General features: G+C 68.3%; 2 protein-coding genes across 6 annotated transcripts; one reads left to right on the top strand and one right to left on the bottom strand.

Annotated features, from left to right (window-relative positions):
• Window positions 1-1775: 1775 nt before the first annotated feature.
• On the top strand, window positions 1776-6424 carry LOC102929593 (CD276 antigen). 3 transcript variants are annotated; one of them, XM_037898846.2, is made up of 7 exons: window positions 1776-2661; window positions 2802-2861; window positions 2932-3273; window positions 4274-4558; window positions 4648-4739; window positions 4825-4845; window positions 5791-6424. In XM_037898846.2, exons 1-7 carry the CDS (start codon window positions 2658-2660, stop codon window positions 5947-5949), a joined length of 963 nt encoding a protein of 320 aa, XP_037754774.1. In that variant the 5' UTR covers window positions 1776-2657; the 3' UTR covers window positions 5950-6424. The 3 variants fall into 3 exon arrangements, with proteins under 3 accessions (XP_037754774.1, XP_037754772.1, XP_037754775.1); XM_037898844.2 differs by having other exon boundaries at window positions 4648-4845; window positions 5791-6287; XM_037898847.2 differs by lacking the exon at window positions 4825-4845 and having other exon boundaries at window positions 5791-6287.
• Window positions 6425-8062: 1638 nt separating this feature from the next.
• Window positions 8063-17219, bottom strand: PRODH2 (proline dehydrogenase 2). 3 transcript variants are annotated; one of them, XM_037898843.2, is made up of 10 exons: window positions 16809-17171; window positions 15953-16146; window positions 13672-13792; window positions 13211-13294; window positions 12767-12847; window positions 10046-10192; window positions 9765-9931; window positions 9262-9372; window positions 9029-9117; window positions 8063-8486 (listed from the first exon to the last, which is right to left on the bottom strand). In XM_037898843.2, the coding sequence occupies exons 1-10, from the start codon at window positions 17001-17003 to the stop codon at window positions 8317-8319; spliced, it is 1359 nt and encodes a 452-aa protein (XP_037754771.1). In that variant the 5' UTR covers window positions 17004-17171; the 3' UTR covers window positions 8063-8316. The 3 variants fall into 3 exon arrangements, with proteins under 3 accessions (XP_037754771.1, XP_043404215.1, XP_043404214.1); XM_043548280.1 differs by lacking the exon at window positions 9262-9372 and having other exon boundaries at window positions 16809-17219; XM_043548279.1 differs by lacking the exon at window positions 13211-13294 and having other exon boundaries at window positions 16809-17179.
• Window positions 17220-17279: the final 60 nt, after the last annotated feature.

A 17279-nucleotide genomic window follows, 5' to 3' on the forward strand; every position in this document is an offset into this window, starting at 1 on the left:
GATGAGAGGTTTGGGTGCGGCTCAGGGCTGGGGTAGGGGGGTTCAGGACTGGGTTGGGGGGCTTAGGGCTGGGGTAGAGATTTGGTGTATGCAGAATGAGGGGGGTCAGAGGGGTGGGGTGGGGCGGGGGGTGAGGGCTGTGGGGCTCAGGGCAGTGGCAGAGGGTTGGAGTGCGGGGGGTGGGGGTTTTGGGTGGGGGAGGCTCAGGGCTGGGGCAGAGGGTTGGAGTGCAGGGGGGTCTGGCCCTGGGGTACAGCGGGGTTGGGGCAGAGGGGGTTGGAGTGGGGGGGTCAGGGCTGGGATAGGGAGAAGGGCTGGGGATGAGGGTGGGGGCTCAGGATGGGGTCAGAGGGGTGGGGTTCAGGGGAGATGAGGGCTCTGGTTGGGCAGGCCTGGGGATGAGAGGTTTGGGTGCGGCTCAGGGCTGGGGTAGGGGGGTTCAGGACTGGGACAGAGGGTTGGGGTGAGGGGTTGGAGGGGCTTAAGGCTGGGGCAGAGAGTTGGTGTATGGAGAATGAGGGGTGGGGGGGTTCAGGGTGGGGTCAGAGGGGTGGGGTGGGGGGGTGAGGGCTGTGGGGCGGGGATGGTGGGGGGTGAGGGGGCAGAGGGTTGGAGTACAGAGAATGAGGGTTTGGGTGCGGGGGGTGAGGGTTCTGGGGTGGGTCTGGGGATGAGGGGTTGGAGGGGGGGTCAGGGCTGGGGCAGAGTGTTGCAGTGTGGGGGAGGGTGAGGAGTTTGGGGTGGGAGGGGCAGAGCATTGGGGTGTGGGGGGGTCCAGCCCTGGGGTGGCTCAGGGCGGGGGGCGGGGTCTGGCCTGGGGTGGGGCTGGGGCAGAGGGTTGCGGTGCAGGGGGTGAAGGCTCTGGGGTGGGGTGGGCCTGGGGTTGAGGGGGTTGGGTTGGGAGGGGCAGAGCGTTGGGGTGTGGGGGTTCCAGGGTGGGGCCGGGCTGGGGCAGAGGGGGTTAGAGGGGGGGTCAGAGCTGGAGCAGAGGGTTTGGGTGTGGGGGGGTGAGGGCTCGGGTGGGTCTGGGGATGAGGGGTTGGCGGGGAGCGTCAGGGCTGGGGCAGAGGGTTGCAGTGCAGGGGGGGTGAGGGGTTTGGGGTGGGAGGGACAGAGCGTTGGGGTGTGGGTGGGGGGTCCGGCCCTGGAGTGGCTCAGGGCGGGGGGGATCTGGGGCAGGGCTGGGGCAGAGAGTTGCGGTGCGGGGGGTGAAGGCTCTGGGGCGGGGCAGGGCTGGGGATGAGGGGGTTGGAGTGCAGGGACTCGGGGCTGTGGCAGGGGGCTGGGGATGAGGGGCTGTCACGGAGTGTGGGGGAGTCCAGGCCCTGCACCCCTCTTCCTGGGATTCACTGAGACTCTCAGCCAGCCAGTAAAACAGAAGGTTTATTGGACAACAGGAACAAACAGAGCTGTGGGTACAACCAGGACCCCTCAGTCAAGTCTTTCTGGGGGAGCAGGGAGCTCAGACCCCAGCCCTGGGGTTCCCTGTGTTCCTCCACCCAGCCCCAAACTGAAACTAAACCCCCCCAGCAGGCCCCCTCCTGCAGCCTCTGTCCACGTTCCCAGGCAGAGGTGTCACCTCCCCCTCCCGGCTCGGGTGACAGGCTCTCCGGTCTCCCCTCCCCAGGGCACAGTCCCAGGGCAACACTCCCCCTCCCTGCTGCTTCACATCGTCACAGGGGCCACTCGCGCCAGCCCTGTGACACGCGGGGGCATGGCACAACCCCGGTATCCCCTAGCGGGCCAAGCCGTGCACACCCTCACTGCCAGCCCAGGCTCGCCCCTGCTGCCAGGGCCATGCTGTGCAGCCAGACCCCCTGTGTCGTGGGCTTCGGGGGGGCAAGCCCTGGCTGCCCAGGCGGCAGCCTGGCGGCACTAGCTTGGCAGGGTGGAGTCACACCCTAGAGAAGCAGGCGGGGGGACAACCTGCTCCCTGCCGGATTACTGGGGCTTGGCAGTGGGTTCGCTCCTGGAGTGGCTCATGTCACAGCTGCCAGGGCCTGAGGGGCTTTATCCAGGCTGGGAGCGCCGGGCTGGCGGGGAAAGGAGCCACAGGGGAGAGCCGGACAAGGGTCAGGCACAGAGCCATTGGCCTGGCTGGGTGCCACCCGCAGGGGCTCACATGCCACCGAGCGGGGGATAGAGCGAGATGGCAATGTACAGGGATCGGGTGTTGAAATCCAGGCTCCCCCGGCCACGGGGCCAGCACTGGCGCCAGCGAGGGCTTAGCGGAGTTGCTGCTGCCAAGCACTCGAGAGCAGAGAGGACTTGGCTCCAGGCCCAGAGAGCAGGGGTGCGCCAGCCACGCCCGCACGGGACGGGGCCAGCTCAAGCCACCACCCAGCTCCCAGAGCCCCCTGCGCAGCTCTCCCTCACTCCCCCACGGCTCGCTGCAGCAGCGGGGCTGGGTCAAGATGGGACAGCCGGGCAGAGCCAAAGGGACCGAACGCAGCAGCCTCCCACAGGGGAAAATGAAAGTGGCTGCTCAGCCCGGGGTCATCAAGACTGAAGAGAGGGAGGGAACTGGGCTGCCGGGGCCACTTTTGCTTTCCCTTCTCCTCAGCCCAGCTGGGAACGGGATCGGCGACAGCACAGAGGTTCGGGGTGCGGCCGCAGGGACGCGACCCCTGTGCTGATGAGAGAGCACCGGCTGCCCCATGAGTGAGTTGGGGGTGGGACACGGGGCCTTTCCCCTCCTGGGGGCGCCAGCTCGGATCCAGCTGCAGGGCAGGGAGCTGGGGGACAGGGTGGGAATGGGGCTGGTACTGGGTTAGGCTCACCCCTCTCTTCTCCCCCCACAGGCTCTACCGTTGCTCTCCTGCTCCTCACCCAGCTCGGCTCCCTGCGGGGGCTCGGGTCAGGTACGTACAGCTCGCCCAGCCGTGGGGACCCCCGGATGCAGCCCCCCGCTCACCCCCTCTCTCATTGCAGACAAGCTGCCTGTGGAGCTGCCCGCGATCTCGGAGGCTGTGCTGGGGGGCACGGCACTGCTGAACTGCACCTACCCGCCCGTGGCGGACCTGATCCTGTACTGGACCCGGCTGGGGCTGGACAGCGAGAGGAACGTCTACACCTACTACCGAGGGAAACACCTGGCCTCATATGACGACCCGGCCTATCAGGGCCGTGCCACTGTCCCAGCTGGGCAGCCCAGGCGCGGGGACGGGGCCCTCCGGCTACACAACGTGACGCTGGCTGACGAGGGCTGGTACCGGTGCCGGGTAAAGAGCAACCGCAGCATGGGCATAAGGGAGACGGAGCTTCGGCTCACAGGTAAATGGGACACAGGGCCTTTCCCCTCCACGGGTGGGGAATGGCATATGGGGTCTGTCCCCGCTCAGGGGTGCCGGCTCTGATCTGGCCCCATGTCGGGGGACAGGCTGGCTCACAGGAGTGGGAAATGGAGCACAGGGGGCTCTTATCCAGCCCTGCGACTGGGCAGCATCTGTCTTCAATACAGTGCACAGGTCAGACCAATGGTCCATCTAGCCCCATATCCTCTGTGACAGGCGTTTCAGAGAAATGAACAGAACGGGCAATTATCGTGGGTCCATCCCTGTCGTCCACTCCCGTCCCGGCTTCCAGCACTCAGAGGCTAGGCACACTCAGAGCAGGGGGCTGTGTCCCTCCCCAGCCTGGCTAATAGCCAGTGATAGACCCCTCCTCCAGGAACTTAACTAGCTCTTTGTTGAACCCCGTTATAATTTTGGCCCTCACAACATCCCCTAGCACAGGGTTCCCCAGGCTGTCCGGGCGCTGGGTGAAGAAATGCTTCCTTGTGTTTGTGTTAAACCTGCTGCTGATTAATGTCGTTGGGTGACCCCGAGTTCTTGTGTTACGAGGAATAAATAAAACTAACTTTCTCCACACCAGCCATGATTTTATAGCCCTCTATCTCTTTTCCAAGCTGGACAGCCCCAGACTTACTAATCTTTCCTCATACAGCAGCCGTTCCATGCCCCTAATCATTGTTGTTGCCCTTTTCTATACTTTTTCCAATTCCAATGTATCTGTTTTGAGTTGGGGTGCCTAGAACTGCACCCAGTGTTCAAGACGTGGGCGTACCAGGGATTTATATAGAGGCAATATGATATTTTCGATCTTATTATCTCTCCCTTTCCTAATGGTTCCTAATATTGTTCGCTTTTTTTTTGACTGCAGCTGCACATTGCGTGGGTGTTTTCAGAGAACTCTCCACAATGACACCAAGATCTCTCTTGAGTGGTAACAGCTCATGTAGACCCCATCCTTTTCACGTGGCTCTTTCCCACAGGTCCCTATCGTCTATCCTGGCTCCAGCCCAAGCCCTGCTCCCCCTCCCTGCAGAATGTGACACTGACATGCCTCGCAGAGGGCGGCTACCCCCTCGCCACCGTCACCATCCGCGACAGCACTGGCAGGGACTATGGGGCCAGGACACTGGCGGCCAAGGACCCCCAGGGGCTGTATAGCGCCGCCCACACGGCTGACGTGCCCTGCTCCCCCACTGCCAGCTACACCTGCATCGTCAACACCACCTTCCACCAGCAGAACCGCACCGGGATGCTTGGCCTGGAAGGTGAGGACCCAGGCCAGGAGGGGGTTGAGGAAGCCTCGCCTGCTAGGCCGGACCCTGCCGTTGACTTGGCCATGGTTTTGTCTCCCCAGAGCCGCAGCCGGCATGGAAGGGCTGGTCCGGCATTGGTGTTGGCATTGGTGTTGGCTTGGCGGTGGTAGTGCTGGTGAGCGGAGCACTCTGGGTAAGCGCTCCCCCCACTCCTGACTCACTCCTGCAGCACTCTGGGGGCCTCACGCACCCACTGGCCTTGTCTTTCCTTCCTACAGGCTCGGCAGCAGAGGAGGAAGGTGAGAGAGGGGTACTGAGATGGGGCCATATTTCATTCCCCCTGACCCTGAGCCAGCCAGTCCCCTGCCCCATGGCCAAAAGGGAGCTGGTGCCCCCTGTCCCCCCTGGGGCCGGATAACGGCGCCGGGTCCCATGCCCCGTCCCCTGAGCCAGCCTGTCCCCCCTGGGGCCGGATAACGGCGCCGGGTCCCATGCCCCGTCCCCTGAGCCAGCCTGTCCCCCCTGGGGCCGGATAACGGCCCCGGGTCCCATGCCCCGTCCCCTGAGCCAGCCTGTCCCCCCTGGGGCCGGATAACGGCCCCGGGTCCCATGCCCCGTCCCCTGAGCCAGCCTGTCCCCCCTGGGGCCGGATAACGGCCCCGGGTCCCATGCCCCGTCCCCTGAGCCAGCCTGTCCCCCCTGGGGCCGGATAACGGCCCCGGGTCCCATGCCCCGTCCCCTGAGCCAGCCTGTCCCCCCTGGGGCTAGGTGGGAGCTGGTGCCTTCTACAGGGGACAGACCCGGTGTCCCATGCCCCGTCCCCTGAGCCAGCCTGTCCCCCCTGGGGCTGGATAACGGCCCCGGGTCCCATGCCCCGTCCCCTGAGCCAGCCTGTCCCCCCTGGGGCCGGATAACGGCGCCGGGTCCCATGCCCCGTCCCCTGAGCCAGCCTGTCCCCCCTGGGGCCGGATAACGGCGCCGGGTCCCATGCCCCGTCCCCTGAGCCAGCCTGTCCCCCCTGGGGCCGGATAACGGCCCCGGGTCCCATGCCCCGTCCCCTGAGCCAGCCTGTCCCCCCTGGGGCTAGGTGGGAGCTGGTGCCTTCTACAGGGGACAGACCCGGTGTCCCATGCCCCATCCCTGCCCTGAGGCTGGGTGGGAGCTGGCACCCCCTGGAGAACGGCCCCAGCTGTCACACTGAGCAGGGGAAGGCAGGGCCATGACAGTCTGTGTTGCTCTGACAGGGGCAGAAGCACCGGGAACCCCACCCCCCAAGGGAGGCAGACCCAGCCTGGGAAGAGGCCCTGTTGGAGGGCACCGTCCCCACCTGCACAAGGAGGGGGGACACACCAGACACCCTCCAGGAGCCACCCCCACCTAGCAAACGTCTCGCAACGCACTAGTCGGGTCACTGAGCTCTGCCCCACACCAAGCCCTGGTGTGACGAAGTGGGACTGTTCTTAATGTTTCCTCTGAATATTGTACGGGTGCCTCAGTTTCTCCTAGGCAGTTCGTAAGTCTCTAGGGGGTGGGATATGGCAGGGGGTGTGATGGTTGCAAAGGGCCAGGGTCCATAAATGGCCGACACTCTTGTCTCCTGGCCACGGATGGCCTGGCCCCTTCCCCCCTGCAAGGTGAGAGCTAAAGGGTTGGAGAACAAAGGAATCCGGTGCCCTGCTGGCCCGGGAAAGGGACAAAGCCCAGAGGAGGAGGGGCTGGAGGGAGTTTCAGTTTGGGGCTGGCTGGGACATGGAGTGAAGGGCAGACGGGGTTGTCTGGCTCACTGCCCCCCCTCCCCCAATGGACCCAGCTGAGGGGTCCTGTTCTCTGCACCTACCAGCTCTGTGTTAGACCATGTTCCTGTCGTCTAATAAACCTTCTGTTTTACTGGCTGGCTGAGAGTCCCGTCTGACTGCGGAGTTGGGGGGCAGGACCCTCTGGCTTCCCCAGGACCCCGCCTGGGCGGACTCACTGGGGGAAGCGCAGGGAGGGGCAGAGGATGCTGAAGGCTCCGAGGTCAGACCCAGGAAGGGGGAAGCCGGGTGAGCTGTGTGTCCTGCAGACAGGCTGCTCCCACAGAGGAGACTGCCCCAGGGTCCTGCCCGGCTCTGGAGGGAGCAGTTCCAGAGCATCGCCCGGGGCCTCCGTGACACCTGGGCCCAGCAGTGCCTAGCAGCCCCCTGCAGCTCGGGGCGGATGGAGGGGCTAGAGCAGGGAGTGCTGGGAGCCAGGATGCCTGGGTTCACTTCCTGACGGGCTGATACGGTTTCCCCCTTCACTGGGCTGGAGCTGAGCTCGGCATCACTACCCAGCCCCACCCCACTGGGCCCCCGTTCAGTCAATAAACACGGCTCTGGAAGGGGGAAACACTACAGTACCCACCTGCGGAAGTGAAGAAACAGATTGACAGAGCCAGAAGAGTTCCCAGAAGTCACCTACTACAGGACAGGCCTAACAAAGAAAATAAGAGAACGCCACTAGCCATCACCTTCAGCCCCCAACTAAAACCTCTCCAATGCATTATCAAGGATCTACAACCTATCCTGAAGGATGACCCAACACTCTCACAAATCTTGGGAGACAGGCCAGTCCTTGCCTACAGACAGCCCCGCAACCTGAAGCAAATACTCACCAGCAACCACATACCACACAACAGAACCACTAACCCAGGAACCTATCCTTGCAACAAAGCCCGTTGCCAACTGTGCCCACATATCTATTCAGGGGACACCATCACAGGGCCTAATCGCATCAGCCACACTATCAGAGGCTCGTTCACCTGCACATCCACCAATGTGATCTATGCCATCATGTGCCAGCAATGCCCCTCTGCCATGTACATTGGTCAAACTGGACAGTCTCTACGTAAAAGAGTAAATGGACACAAATCAGATGTCAAGAAATATAACATTCATAAACCAGTCGGAGAACACTTCAATCTCTCTGGTCACGCGATTACAGACATGAAAGTTGTGATATTACAACAGAAAAACTTCAATTCCAGACTCCAGCAAGAGACTGCTGAATTGGAATTCATTTGCAAATTGGATACAATTAACTTAGGCTTGAATAGAGACGGGGAGTGACTAAGTCATTATGCAAGGTAACCTATTTCCCCTTGTTTTCCTACCCTCCCCCCAGACGTTCTTGTTAAACCCTGGATTTGTGCTGGAAATGGCCCACCTTAATTATCATACACATTGTATCATACACTTTACATAAGCTATTGCCAGCAGGAGAGTGGGGTGGGGGGAGAGAGAACCTTTTGTAGTGGTAAACACCCATTTTTTCATGCTTTGTGTGTATACAAACATCTTCTGTATTTTCCACAGTATGCATCCGATGAAGTGAGCTGTAGCTCACGCAAGCTTATGCTCAAATAAATGGGTTAGTGTCTAAGGTGCCACAAGTCCTCCTGTTCTTTTTGCGGATACAGACTAACACGGCTGCTACTCTGAAACCATGAGGTGAGATGATTTGGTTTTATTGGGCAGGCAGTGGCAGAATCATTGGGGGTTCCCACTTCCAGGGGGTTGCTGGGAGTAGGGGGTGGGGGCTATGGACAGGAGTGTCCTGTACCACCCCCCCACACCCCTCCCGGAGCCTGGCTGGGTAAGTCAGGCCCCAGTTCCCCACTCCCAGAATCCCTCAGGGCAGGGTGGGAGGCGACAGGCTGGCTGACTCAGGCCAAGGCGCCCACTCCCACAGTCTCTGGGGGAAGAGCAGGACGGGTTGTGGGGGGCAGCAGTTCTCTCGGACGCCAGGGTTCCTCAGGGGCGGCGCTGCAGGCGCCTCCAGAGCTCCTGGCGGAGGAGGTCCCGCTCTTTGCGGGTGCCCTGCAGGACGCTCTGGTTCTCCTGGGCCCGGCGCACCAGGTACGGCAGCACGTCCTCCACCGCCCCGTAGGGGATCGACTTGTAGATGGCGTACCCAGCCTGGCCTGCAGGAGAGAGACGGTCAGCAGGGGGCGCCGCGCGCTGTGAGGGGGGACAGTGGGGGGGCGCCGCGCGGGGGTGCCATGTGCTGTGAGGGAGGACAGTGGGGGGGGGCGCCGCGTGCTGTGAGGGGGGATAGGGGTGGGGGGGCGCCGCGCGGGGGTGCCATGTGCTGTGAGGGGGGACGGGGGGGGGCGCCGCGCGGGGGTGTCATGTGCTGTGAGGGAGGACAGTGGGGGGGGGCGCCGCGTGCTGTGAGGGGGGATAGTGGGGGGGGCGCTGCGCGGGGGTGCCATGTGCTGTGAGGGGGTCGGGGGGGGGGGGGGGGCGCCGCGCGGGGGTGCCATGTGCTGTGAGGGGGGACAGTAGGGGGGCTTCGCGCACTGTGTGGGATCAGTGGGGGAAGTGCCATGGGCTGGCTAGCAGGGAGGGCAGTGAGGGGGGAGGCCAGCGGGGGGCGTTGCACGCTCTGAGGGGGAGCAGCAGGGGGGCTGTGTGTGCAGGGCGGGGGGGCACGTGCTGTGAGGGGGCCGCGGGGGGCATGTACCCAAGGCCAGGGAGACGTGGTCACACATGCCCAGCAGCTGCCCGAAGCAGACGGCCCCTCCGTCCTTGGCAATGCCCAGCTCCTCCATCCTGTAAGGGGACCCGGATTAGGCCTCTGACCCCCTTCCTGTCCTTTGCCCTCACCCCCGCCCCTTCCACTCCGGGCAGGAGGGAGCCATGCCCGCTGGAGTGTAACCGCAGGGCCTGCCCCCCACCCCACCCCACCCCACTGACCTGCGGACGGTGTGGCTCACAGAGGCCTCGTTGTGGCTGGCCACAATTAGCTGGCACCGCTGCCCATCCCGTGCCACCAGCTCCAGCAGCAGGTCCAGGCAGCGCTGGTAGCTGCAATACAGAGCGCCTGCGTGGGCCCGGGACCCAGGCGTCCTGCACCCCAAGCTCGCACAGCGCCTGCGTGGGCCTGGGCGTCCTGCACCCCAAGCTCGCACAGCGCCTGCGTGGGCCCGGGCGTCCTGCACCCCAAGCTCGCACAGCGCCTGCGTGGGCCCGGGACCCAGGCGTCCTGCACCCCAAGCTCGCACAGCGCCTGCGTGGGCCCAGGCGTCCTGCACCCTCACCCTTGCCCCCCTGGATCATTGCTCCACCAGTTCAGCATGAGACCCAGGTGTCCGGCACCCCACCACACCATGGGGTCGCCACAGGCCCCCCAGCTTCCTGTTGGGGTCAAGGTGGCAGGGGCAGGGGGAGCCAGGTGTCCAACCCCCACTCCCACTCACCTGTGGTTGGTGGCCTCCCAGGTGGGGTGCAGGGGGTCAGGGTATCCCCGCTCCCGCGCCAGCCGCCGCTCCTGCTCCAAGTAGGCCCCACGCACCAGCTTCACCCCAAAACAGAAGCCCTGACGCTCGGCCAGCGCCGCGTCCGCACCGAGCCGCGCCAGGCAGTCCTGCGAGAGAGCAGCGCCGGGCTCAGGGGGGCTTGGGGGGAGGCCGGCCCTGGGGTCCAGGCCGGGGGCCTTTGGGGGAGGCTGGCCCAGGGGTGCAGGCCGGGGCGGGGGTACCTGCAGGTAGCACTGGTAGGTGTTCCACACCCAGGGCTGGGTGCGATTCCAGCGCCCCATCAGCGCCAGGGTGACAAGCGTCAGCGCGGGGTTCACGTAGGTGTACTCGGCGTCCACCAGCACCCGCACACCCGCCTCCACCGCCCGCTGGGGGGAGACACAGTCAGACCCCCGGTATCCCTGGTACCCACCCGCCTCCACCGCCCGCTGGGGGGAGACACAGTCAGACCCCCGGTACCCCTGGTGCCCGCCCGCCCGCCTCCACCGCCCACTGGGGGGAGACACAGTCAGACCCCCGGTACCCCTGGTGCCCGCCCGCCCACCTCCACCGCCCGCTGGGGGGAGACACAGTCAGACCCCCGGTACCCCTGGTACCTGCCCGCCCGCCCGCCTCCACCGCCCGCTGGGGGGAGACACAGTCAGACCCTCGGTGCCCGCCCGCCCGCCTCCACCGCCCGCTGGGGGGAGACACAGTCAGACCCCCGGTACCCACCCACCCGCTGGGGGGAGACACAGTCAGACCCTCGGTACCCGCCCGCCCGCCTCCACCGCCCGCTGGGGGGAGACACAGTCAGACCGCCGGTATCCCTGGTACCCGCCTGCCCGCCTCCACCGCCCGCTGGGGGGAGACACAGTCAGACCCCTGGTACCCCTGGTGCCCGCCCGCCCGCCTCCACCACCCGCTGGGGGGAGACACAGTCAGACCCCCGGTATCACTGGTACCCACCCGCTCCACCGCCCGCTGGGGGGAGACACAGTCAGACCCCCGGTATCCCTGGTACCCACCCGCTCCACCACCCGCTGGGGGGAGACACAGTCAGACCCCCGGTATCCCTGGTACCCACCCGCCCGCCCGCCTCCACCGCCCGCTGGGGGGAGACACAGTCAGACCCCTGGTACCCCTGGTGCCCGCCCGCCCGCCTCCACCGCCCGCTGGGGGGAGACACAGTCAGACCCCTGGTACCCCTGGTGCCCGCCCGCCCGCCTCCACCACCCGCTGGGGGGAGACACCGTCAGACCCCCGGTATCCCTGGTACCCACCCGCCCGCCCGCCTCCACCGCCCGCTGGGGGGAGACACAGTCAGACCCCCGGTATCCCTGGTACCCGCCCGCCCGCCCGCCTCCACCGCCCGCTGGGGGGAGACACAGTCAGACCCCCGGTACCCCTGGTGCCCGCCCGCCCGCCTCCACCGCCCGCTGGGGGGAGACACAGTCAGACCCCCGGTATCCCTGGTACCCGCCCGCCCGCCTCCACCGCCCGCTGGGGGGAGACACAGTCAGACCCCCGGTATCCCTGGTACCCGCCCGCCCGCCCGGGGGAGACACAGTCAGACCCCCGGTATCCCTGGTACCCACCCACCCGCCCGCCTCCACCGCCCGCTGGGGGGAGACACAGTCAGACCCCCGGTATCCCTGGTACCCGCCCGCCCGCTGGGGGGAGACACAGTCAGACCCCCGGTATCCCTGGTGCCCGCCCGCCCGCCTCCACCGCCCGCTGGGGGGAGACACAGTCAGACCCCCGGTATCCCTGGTACCCACCCGCTCCACCGCCCGCTGGGGGGAGACACAGTCAGACCCCCGGTATCCCTGGTACCCACCCGCTCCACCACCCGCTGGGGGGAGACACAGTCAGACCCCCGGTATCCCTGGTACCCACCCGCCCGCCCGCCTCCACCGCCCGCTGGGGGGAGACACAGTCAGACCCCCGGTATCCCTGGTACCCGCCCGCCCGCCCGCCCGCCTCCCCCGCCCGCTGGGGGGAGACACAGTCAGACCCCTGGTACCCCTGGTGCCCGCCCGCCCGCCTCCACCACCCGCTGGGGGGAGACACAGTCAGACCCCCGGTATCCCTGGTACCCGCCCGCCCGCCTCCACCGCCCGCTGGGGGGAGACAGAGTCAGACCCCCGGTATCCCTGGTACCCACCCGCCCGCCCGCCTCCACCGCCCGCTGGGGGGAGACACAGTCAGACCCCTGGTACCCCTGGTGCCCGCCCGCCCGCCTCCACCACCCGCTGGGGGGAGACACAGTCAGACCCCCGGTATCCCTGGTACCCGCCCGCCCGCCTCCACCGCCCGCTGGGGGGAGACACAGTCAGACCCCCGGTATCCCTGGTACCCGCCCGCCCGCCTCCACCGCCTGCTGGGGGGAGACACAGTCAGACCCCCGGTATCCCTGGTACCCGCCCGCCCGCCCGCCTCCACCGCCCGCTGGGGGGAGACACAGTCAGACCCCCGGTATCCCTGGTACCCACCCGCTCCACCACCCGCTGGGGGGAGACACAGTCAGACCCCCGGTATCCCTGGTACCCACCCGCTCCACCACCCGCTGGGGGGAGACACAGTCAGACCCCCGGTATCCCTGGTACCCACCCGCCTCCACCGCCCGCTGGGGGGAGACACAGTCAGACCCCCGGTATCCCTGGTACCCACCCGCCCGCCTCCACCGCCCACTGGGGGAGACACAGTCAGATCCCCGGTGCCTGCCCGCTGGGGGAGACACAGACCCCCAGTACCCCTGGCACCCGCCTGCTGGGGGAGACACAGTCAGACCCCTGGTACCCCTGGCACCCACCCGCCTCCACCACCTGCTGGGGGAGACAGCCTGACCCCGTCCGACCCCCAGGACCTCCATTGGCCCAACGTGGTGAGACCCACCAAGTGACAGACCCCACCCCCTGTGCGCACCCCCCAACTCCTGGGCGCGGCCCCAGCTCTCTGACCTGGGTGACCCCGTCCAGCCGCAGCAGGGAGGCCTGGAGGTGCCGGTTCTCGGCGGGGCTCAGGCCGGAGAAGTTCGCCTCCTGGGGGCAGCGTTAGGGGGAGGGTTGGTCCAGCTCTAAGGAATCCGCACGCGCGTCTGCACAGGGTCACCTGGGGGTGGGGCAGGGCGGGCCCCCGATGGGGGGCTCAGAGGGGCAGCCTGAGCCCCTCCAGCCTGGCCCCAGCGCCCCTGGGACTGGCAGATGCTGCATGGTCCCGGCTGGCCCCGAGACCTTGCGGGGGGAGAGATCCTGGCTGGGGCTAAAGGGTGGGGGGAGCAGGGTGGGGCAGGGGCCCTAGTGTCACACTCGGCCTGGCTAAAGGCCGGGACAGAGCCAGCCCCCCACGTCTCAGTGATGGGGCCGCCCTAGGGGCAGGATTGGGGGCGAGGGGACACCACTGACCTCTCCACCCATCACGGCCACAAGTCTGTCTGTGCTCAGCTCCGACCTCCCCCCCGGCTCCTCCAGCTGCAGCGACACTGTCCTCTGGGGGGGAAAGCCGGGGGGGGAGTCAGGGGCACCCCCATCCTGCCCCCTACCCCCCACACCCCTTCGCTTCCTGCCCCCAGCACTCCCTCAGCCCCATCCTCCCCCACACCCTCCATGCCCCCTCCCGCTTCCTGCTCCCCCCTGCCCCCTCCCTCCCCCTAGTCAGTGGGTCACACTTGCACGCCTCAGCTGGCTATCCGCCCCGCTCCCCAGCCTGCAAACAGATTGGCATGGGCAGCAATGAGGGGACCCAGGCGTCCGGGACCCAGCCCCTCAAGTCCCCACAGGCATGGAGCAGAGTCCCAAGCTTCCTGCCTCTTTTGCTCCCAAAACTCCCGACAAAAGGGGGCGTCGGGAGCCCCCCCGGTACTCACACAGAGCCAGGCGCTCATCAGGGCCGTCACCTTCAGCTGCATCATGGGCTGGGGTCCCCCCTGGGCCGAGAGCCCCACGCAGCCAAGCACGGCCCCCCGGTTCCCCTCGTACCAGCCCTCCCTGCGGGGACAGAGAGCTGGGCCCCCGCACAGACCCCCACCCCACAGCCCCCCGGTTCCCCTCTGACCAGCCCTCCCCGCGGGGGGAGAGAGCAGGGCCCCCGCATGGACCCCCCCACCCCGCAGCTCCCCTCGGACCAGCCCTCCCTGCAGGGACAGAGAGCTGGGCCCCCATACGCACGCCCACCCCACAGCTCCCCTCGGACTAGCCCACCCCGCGGGGGGAGAGAGCAGGGCCCCCGCACGGACCCCCCACCCCACAGCTCCCCGGTTCCCCTCTGACCAGCCCTCCCCACGGGGAGCGAGAGCAGGGCCCCCGCACGGACCCCCCACCCCGCAGCCCCCTGGTTCCCCTCTGACCAGCCCTCCCCGCGGGGGGAGAGAGCAGGGCCCCCGCATGGACCCCCCACCCCGCAGCTCCCCTCGGACCAGCCCTCCCTGCAGGGACAGAGAGCTGGGCCCCCGCACGGACCCCCCACCCCACAGCTCCCCGGTTCCCCTCTGACCAGCCCTCCCCGCGGGGGGAGAGAGCAGGGCCCCCGCATGGACCCCTGCAGCCCCCTGGTTCCCCTCTGACCAGCCCTCCCCGCGGGGGGAGAGAGCAGGGCCCCCGCATGGACCCCCCACCCCGCAGCCCCCTGGTTCCCCTCTGACCAGCCCTCCCCACGGGGGGAGAGAGCAGGGCCCCCGCATGGACCCCCCACCCCGCAGCTCCCCTCGGACCAGCCCTCCCTGCAGGGACAGAGAGCTGGGCCCCCGCACGGACCCCCCACCCCACAGCTCCCCGGTTCCCCTCTGACCAGCCCTCCCCGCGGGGGGAGAGAGCAGGGCCCCCGCATGGACCCCCCCACCCCGCAGCCCCCTGGTTCCCCTCTGACCAGCCCTCCCCGCGGGGGGAGAGAGCAGGGCCCCCGCACGGACCCCCCACCCCGCAGCCCCCTGGTTCCCCTCTGACCAGCCCTCCCCGCGGGGGGAGAGAGCAGGGCCCCCGCATGGACCCCCCACCCTGCAGCCCCCTGGTTCCCCTCTGACCAGCCCTCCCCACGGGGGGAGAGAGCAGGGCCCCCGCATGGACCCCCGCAGCCCCCTGGTTCCCCTCTGACCAGCCCTCCCCGCGGGGGGAGAGAGCAGGGCCCCCGCATGGACCCCCCACCCCGCAGCCCCCTGGTTCCCCTCTGACCAGCCCTCCCCGCGGGGGGAGAGAGCAGGGCCCCCGCATGGACCCCCGCAGCCCCCTGGTTCCCCTCTGACCAGCCCTCCCCGCGGGGGGAGAGAGCAGGGCCCCCGCATGGACCCCCCACCCCGCAGCCCCCTGGTTCCCCTCTGACCAGCCCTCCCCGCGGGGGGAGAGAGCAGGGCCCCCGCATGGACCCCCCCACCCCGCAGCCCCCTGGTTCCCCTCTGACCAGCCCTCCCCGCGGGGGGAGAGAGCAGGGCCCCCGCACGGACCCCCCACCCCGCAGCTCCCCTCGGACCAGCCCTCCCTGCAGGGACAGAGCTGGGCCCCCGCACAGACCCCCACCCCACAGCCCCCCGGTTCCCCTCGTACCGGCCCTCCCCACGAGGAGAGAGAGCAGGGCCCCCGCACGGACCCCCCACCCCATAGCCCCCCGGTTCCCCTCGGACTAGCCCTCCCTGCAGGGGGAGAGAGCTGGGCCCCGGCACAGACCCCCCCACCCCACAGCTCCCTTCGGACCAGCCCTCCCCGCGGGGACAGAGAGCTGGGCCCCCGCACAGACCCCCACCCCACAGCCCCCCGGTTCCCCTCGGACTAGCCCTCCCTGCGGGGGGAGAGAGCTGGGCCCCGGCACAGACCCCCCCCACCCCACAGCTCCCTTCGGACCAGCCCTCCCCGCGGGGACAGAGAGCTGGGCCCCCGCACAGACCCCCACCCCACAGCCCCCCGGTTCCCCTCGGACTAGCCCTCCCCGCGGGGACAGAGAGCTGGGCCCCCGCACAGACCCCCCACCCCACAGCTCCCCTCGGACCAGCCCTCCCCGCGGGGACAGAGAGCTGGGCCCCGGCAACCTCTGGAACATGGAACCCGCCCTCTGGGACCATCCCCACTGGCCCCCCCAAGACCCCATCCCCTGGGACTCCCCGTAACCAATCCCCCTTGGAGTCCCATGATGCCCCCCAATAATCCCATGGCCGCCCCTACCCTTCCTTGTCCTGCCCCACGTCCTCCTCGATGGGCACGGCCAGGAGGGGGCGCAGCCCCAGGGCACGGAGGCGCTGCACTGTGACCCGCACCTCGGGGGGCGTCTGCCCCGCCACGAACTGCCCGTAGAAGGAGGCGCGCAGCAGGGACCCCCAGAGCCGGCGCCCCAGCAGCCTCCGGGACACGGAGAGCAGCTGGGGAGGAGAGGGGGAGTCAGCGACCCCCATCGACAGCCCCTCGAGGGGGGCTTGCCGCAGGGGGCCACAGAGGCAGTTTACGGGCCATGATGTGGGGCAGTCTTGCAGAGCAGCAGGGGTCTCATGGGGGTGAAGTCTCACCATGGGGGCCCGGACCAGGGAAGCAGGGAGCAGCGTGGGGCAGGGTCTCACCATGGGGGCAAGCCCAGGGAAGCTGGGGGGCAGCGTGGGGCAGGGTCTCACCATGGGGGCCCGGCCCAGGGAAGCTGGGGGGGCAGCGTGGGGCAGGGTCTCACTGGGGGGACCTGGCCCAGGGAAGCTGGGGGGGCAGCGTGGGGCAGGGTCTCACCGGGGGGACCTGGCCCAGGGAAGCTGGGGGGGCAGCGTGGGGCAGGGTCTCACCGGGGGGGCCCGGCCCAGGGAAGCGGGGGGCAGGGTCTCACCGGGGGGGCCCGGCCCAGGGAAGCGGGGGGCAGGGTCTCACCGTGGGGGCCCGGCCCAGGGAAGCGGGGGGCAGGGTCTCACCGTGGGGGCCCGGCCCAGGGAAGCGGGGGGCAGAGTCTCACCGTGGGGGCCCGGCCCAGGGAAGCGGGGGGCAGGGTCTCACCGTGGGGGCCCGGCCCAGGGAAGCGGGGGGGCAGCGGGGGGCAGGGTCTCACCGTGGGGGCCCGGCGCACCAGCCCCGGCAGGGCGCACAGCCGGAACACCAGCAGCCCCCGCACCAGCTCCCAGCCGCTCTTGAGACGGAAGACGGCGCCGTCAAAGCTGAGCTGGGCCCCATGGGGAGCCGGCTGGGGGGGGCCTGAGGCCGCCCCCCACGCCCGCTGCAGCCAGCGCCCCCCACGCCCCAGCATTGCGCCCGCTGCGGCCGGCCAGGCTGTGAGCGAAGGTCGCCCAGCGTCAGCCCCCCCGCCGTGGGGCAGAGCCAGCGGAGAGTGAAATCCATTGCACTGCGACCCCCAGGGCAGTCACTCATTAACCCCACGGGGCCCAGCCCCCCCCTGCACCGGGGCCCCCCCGCGTCATGCAAGCTGCATGGGGGAGGCGCCCAGCGGGGCCAATCCTGTGGGGGCTACTGGGAGATAAGGGGGCCCGCCTGTGGCAACTTCCCACTCTCTGGGTCCAGCCCC

This window comes from Chelonia mydas, chromosome 6 (genome assembly GCF_015237465.2).
Source record: "Chelonia mydas isolate rCheMyd1 chromosome 6, rCheMyd1.pri.v2, whole genome shotgun sequence".
Classification (NCBI taxonomy): Eukaryota; Metazoa; Chordata; order Testudines; family Cheloniidae; genus Chelonia; species Chelonia mydas.

What these genes read in the sequence shown, in the direction of transcription:
- PRODH2 (XM_037898843.2), bottom strand. Translation starts at nt 17,003, where the DNA reads ATGCTGGGGCGTGGGGGGCGCTGGCTGCAGCGGGCGTGGGGGGCGGCC. An exon ending in TGGTGCGCCGGGCCCCCACG is followed by an intron (nt 16,147 to 16,808) that starts GTGAGACCCTGC and finishes TCTCCTCCCCAG; the next exon opens with CTGCTCTCCGTGTCCCGGAG. An exon ending in TGGCCGTGATGGGTGGAGAG is followed by an intron (nt 12,848 to 13,210) that starts GTCAGTGGTGTC and finishes CGCTGCCCCCAG; the next exon opens with GAGGCGAACTTCTCCGGCCT.
- LOC102929593 (XM_037898844.2), top strand. An exon ending in GACGGAGCTTCGGCTCACAG is followed by an intron (nt 3,274 to 4,273) that starts GTAAATGGGACA and finishes TCTTTCCCACAG; the next exon opens with GTCCCTATCGTCTATCCTGG. An exon ending in CTCGGCAGCAGAGGAGGAAG is followed by an intron (nt 4,846 to 5,790) that starts GTGAGAGAGGGG and finishes TTGCTCTGACAG; the next exon opens with GGGCAGAAGCACCGGGAACC.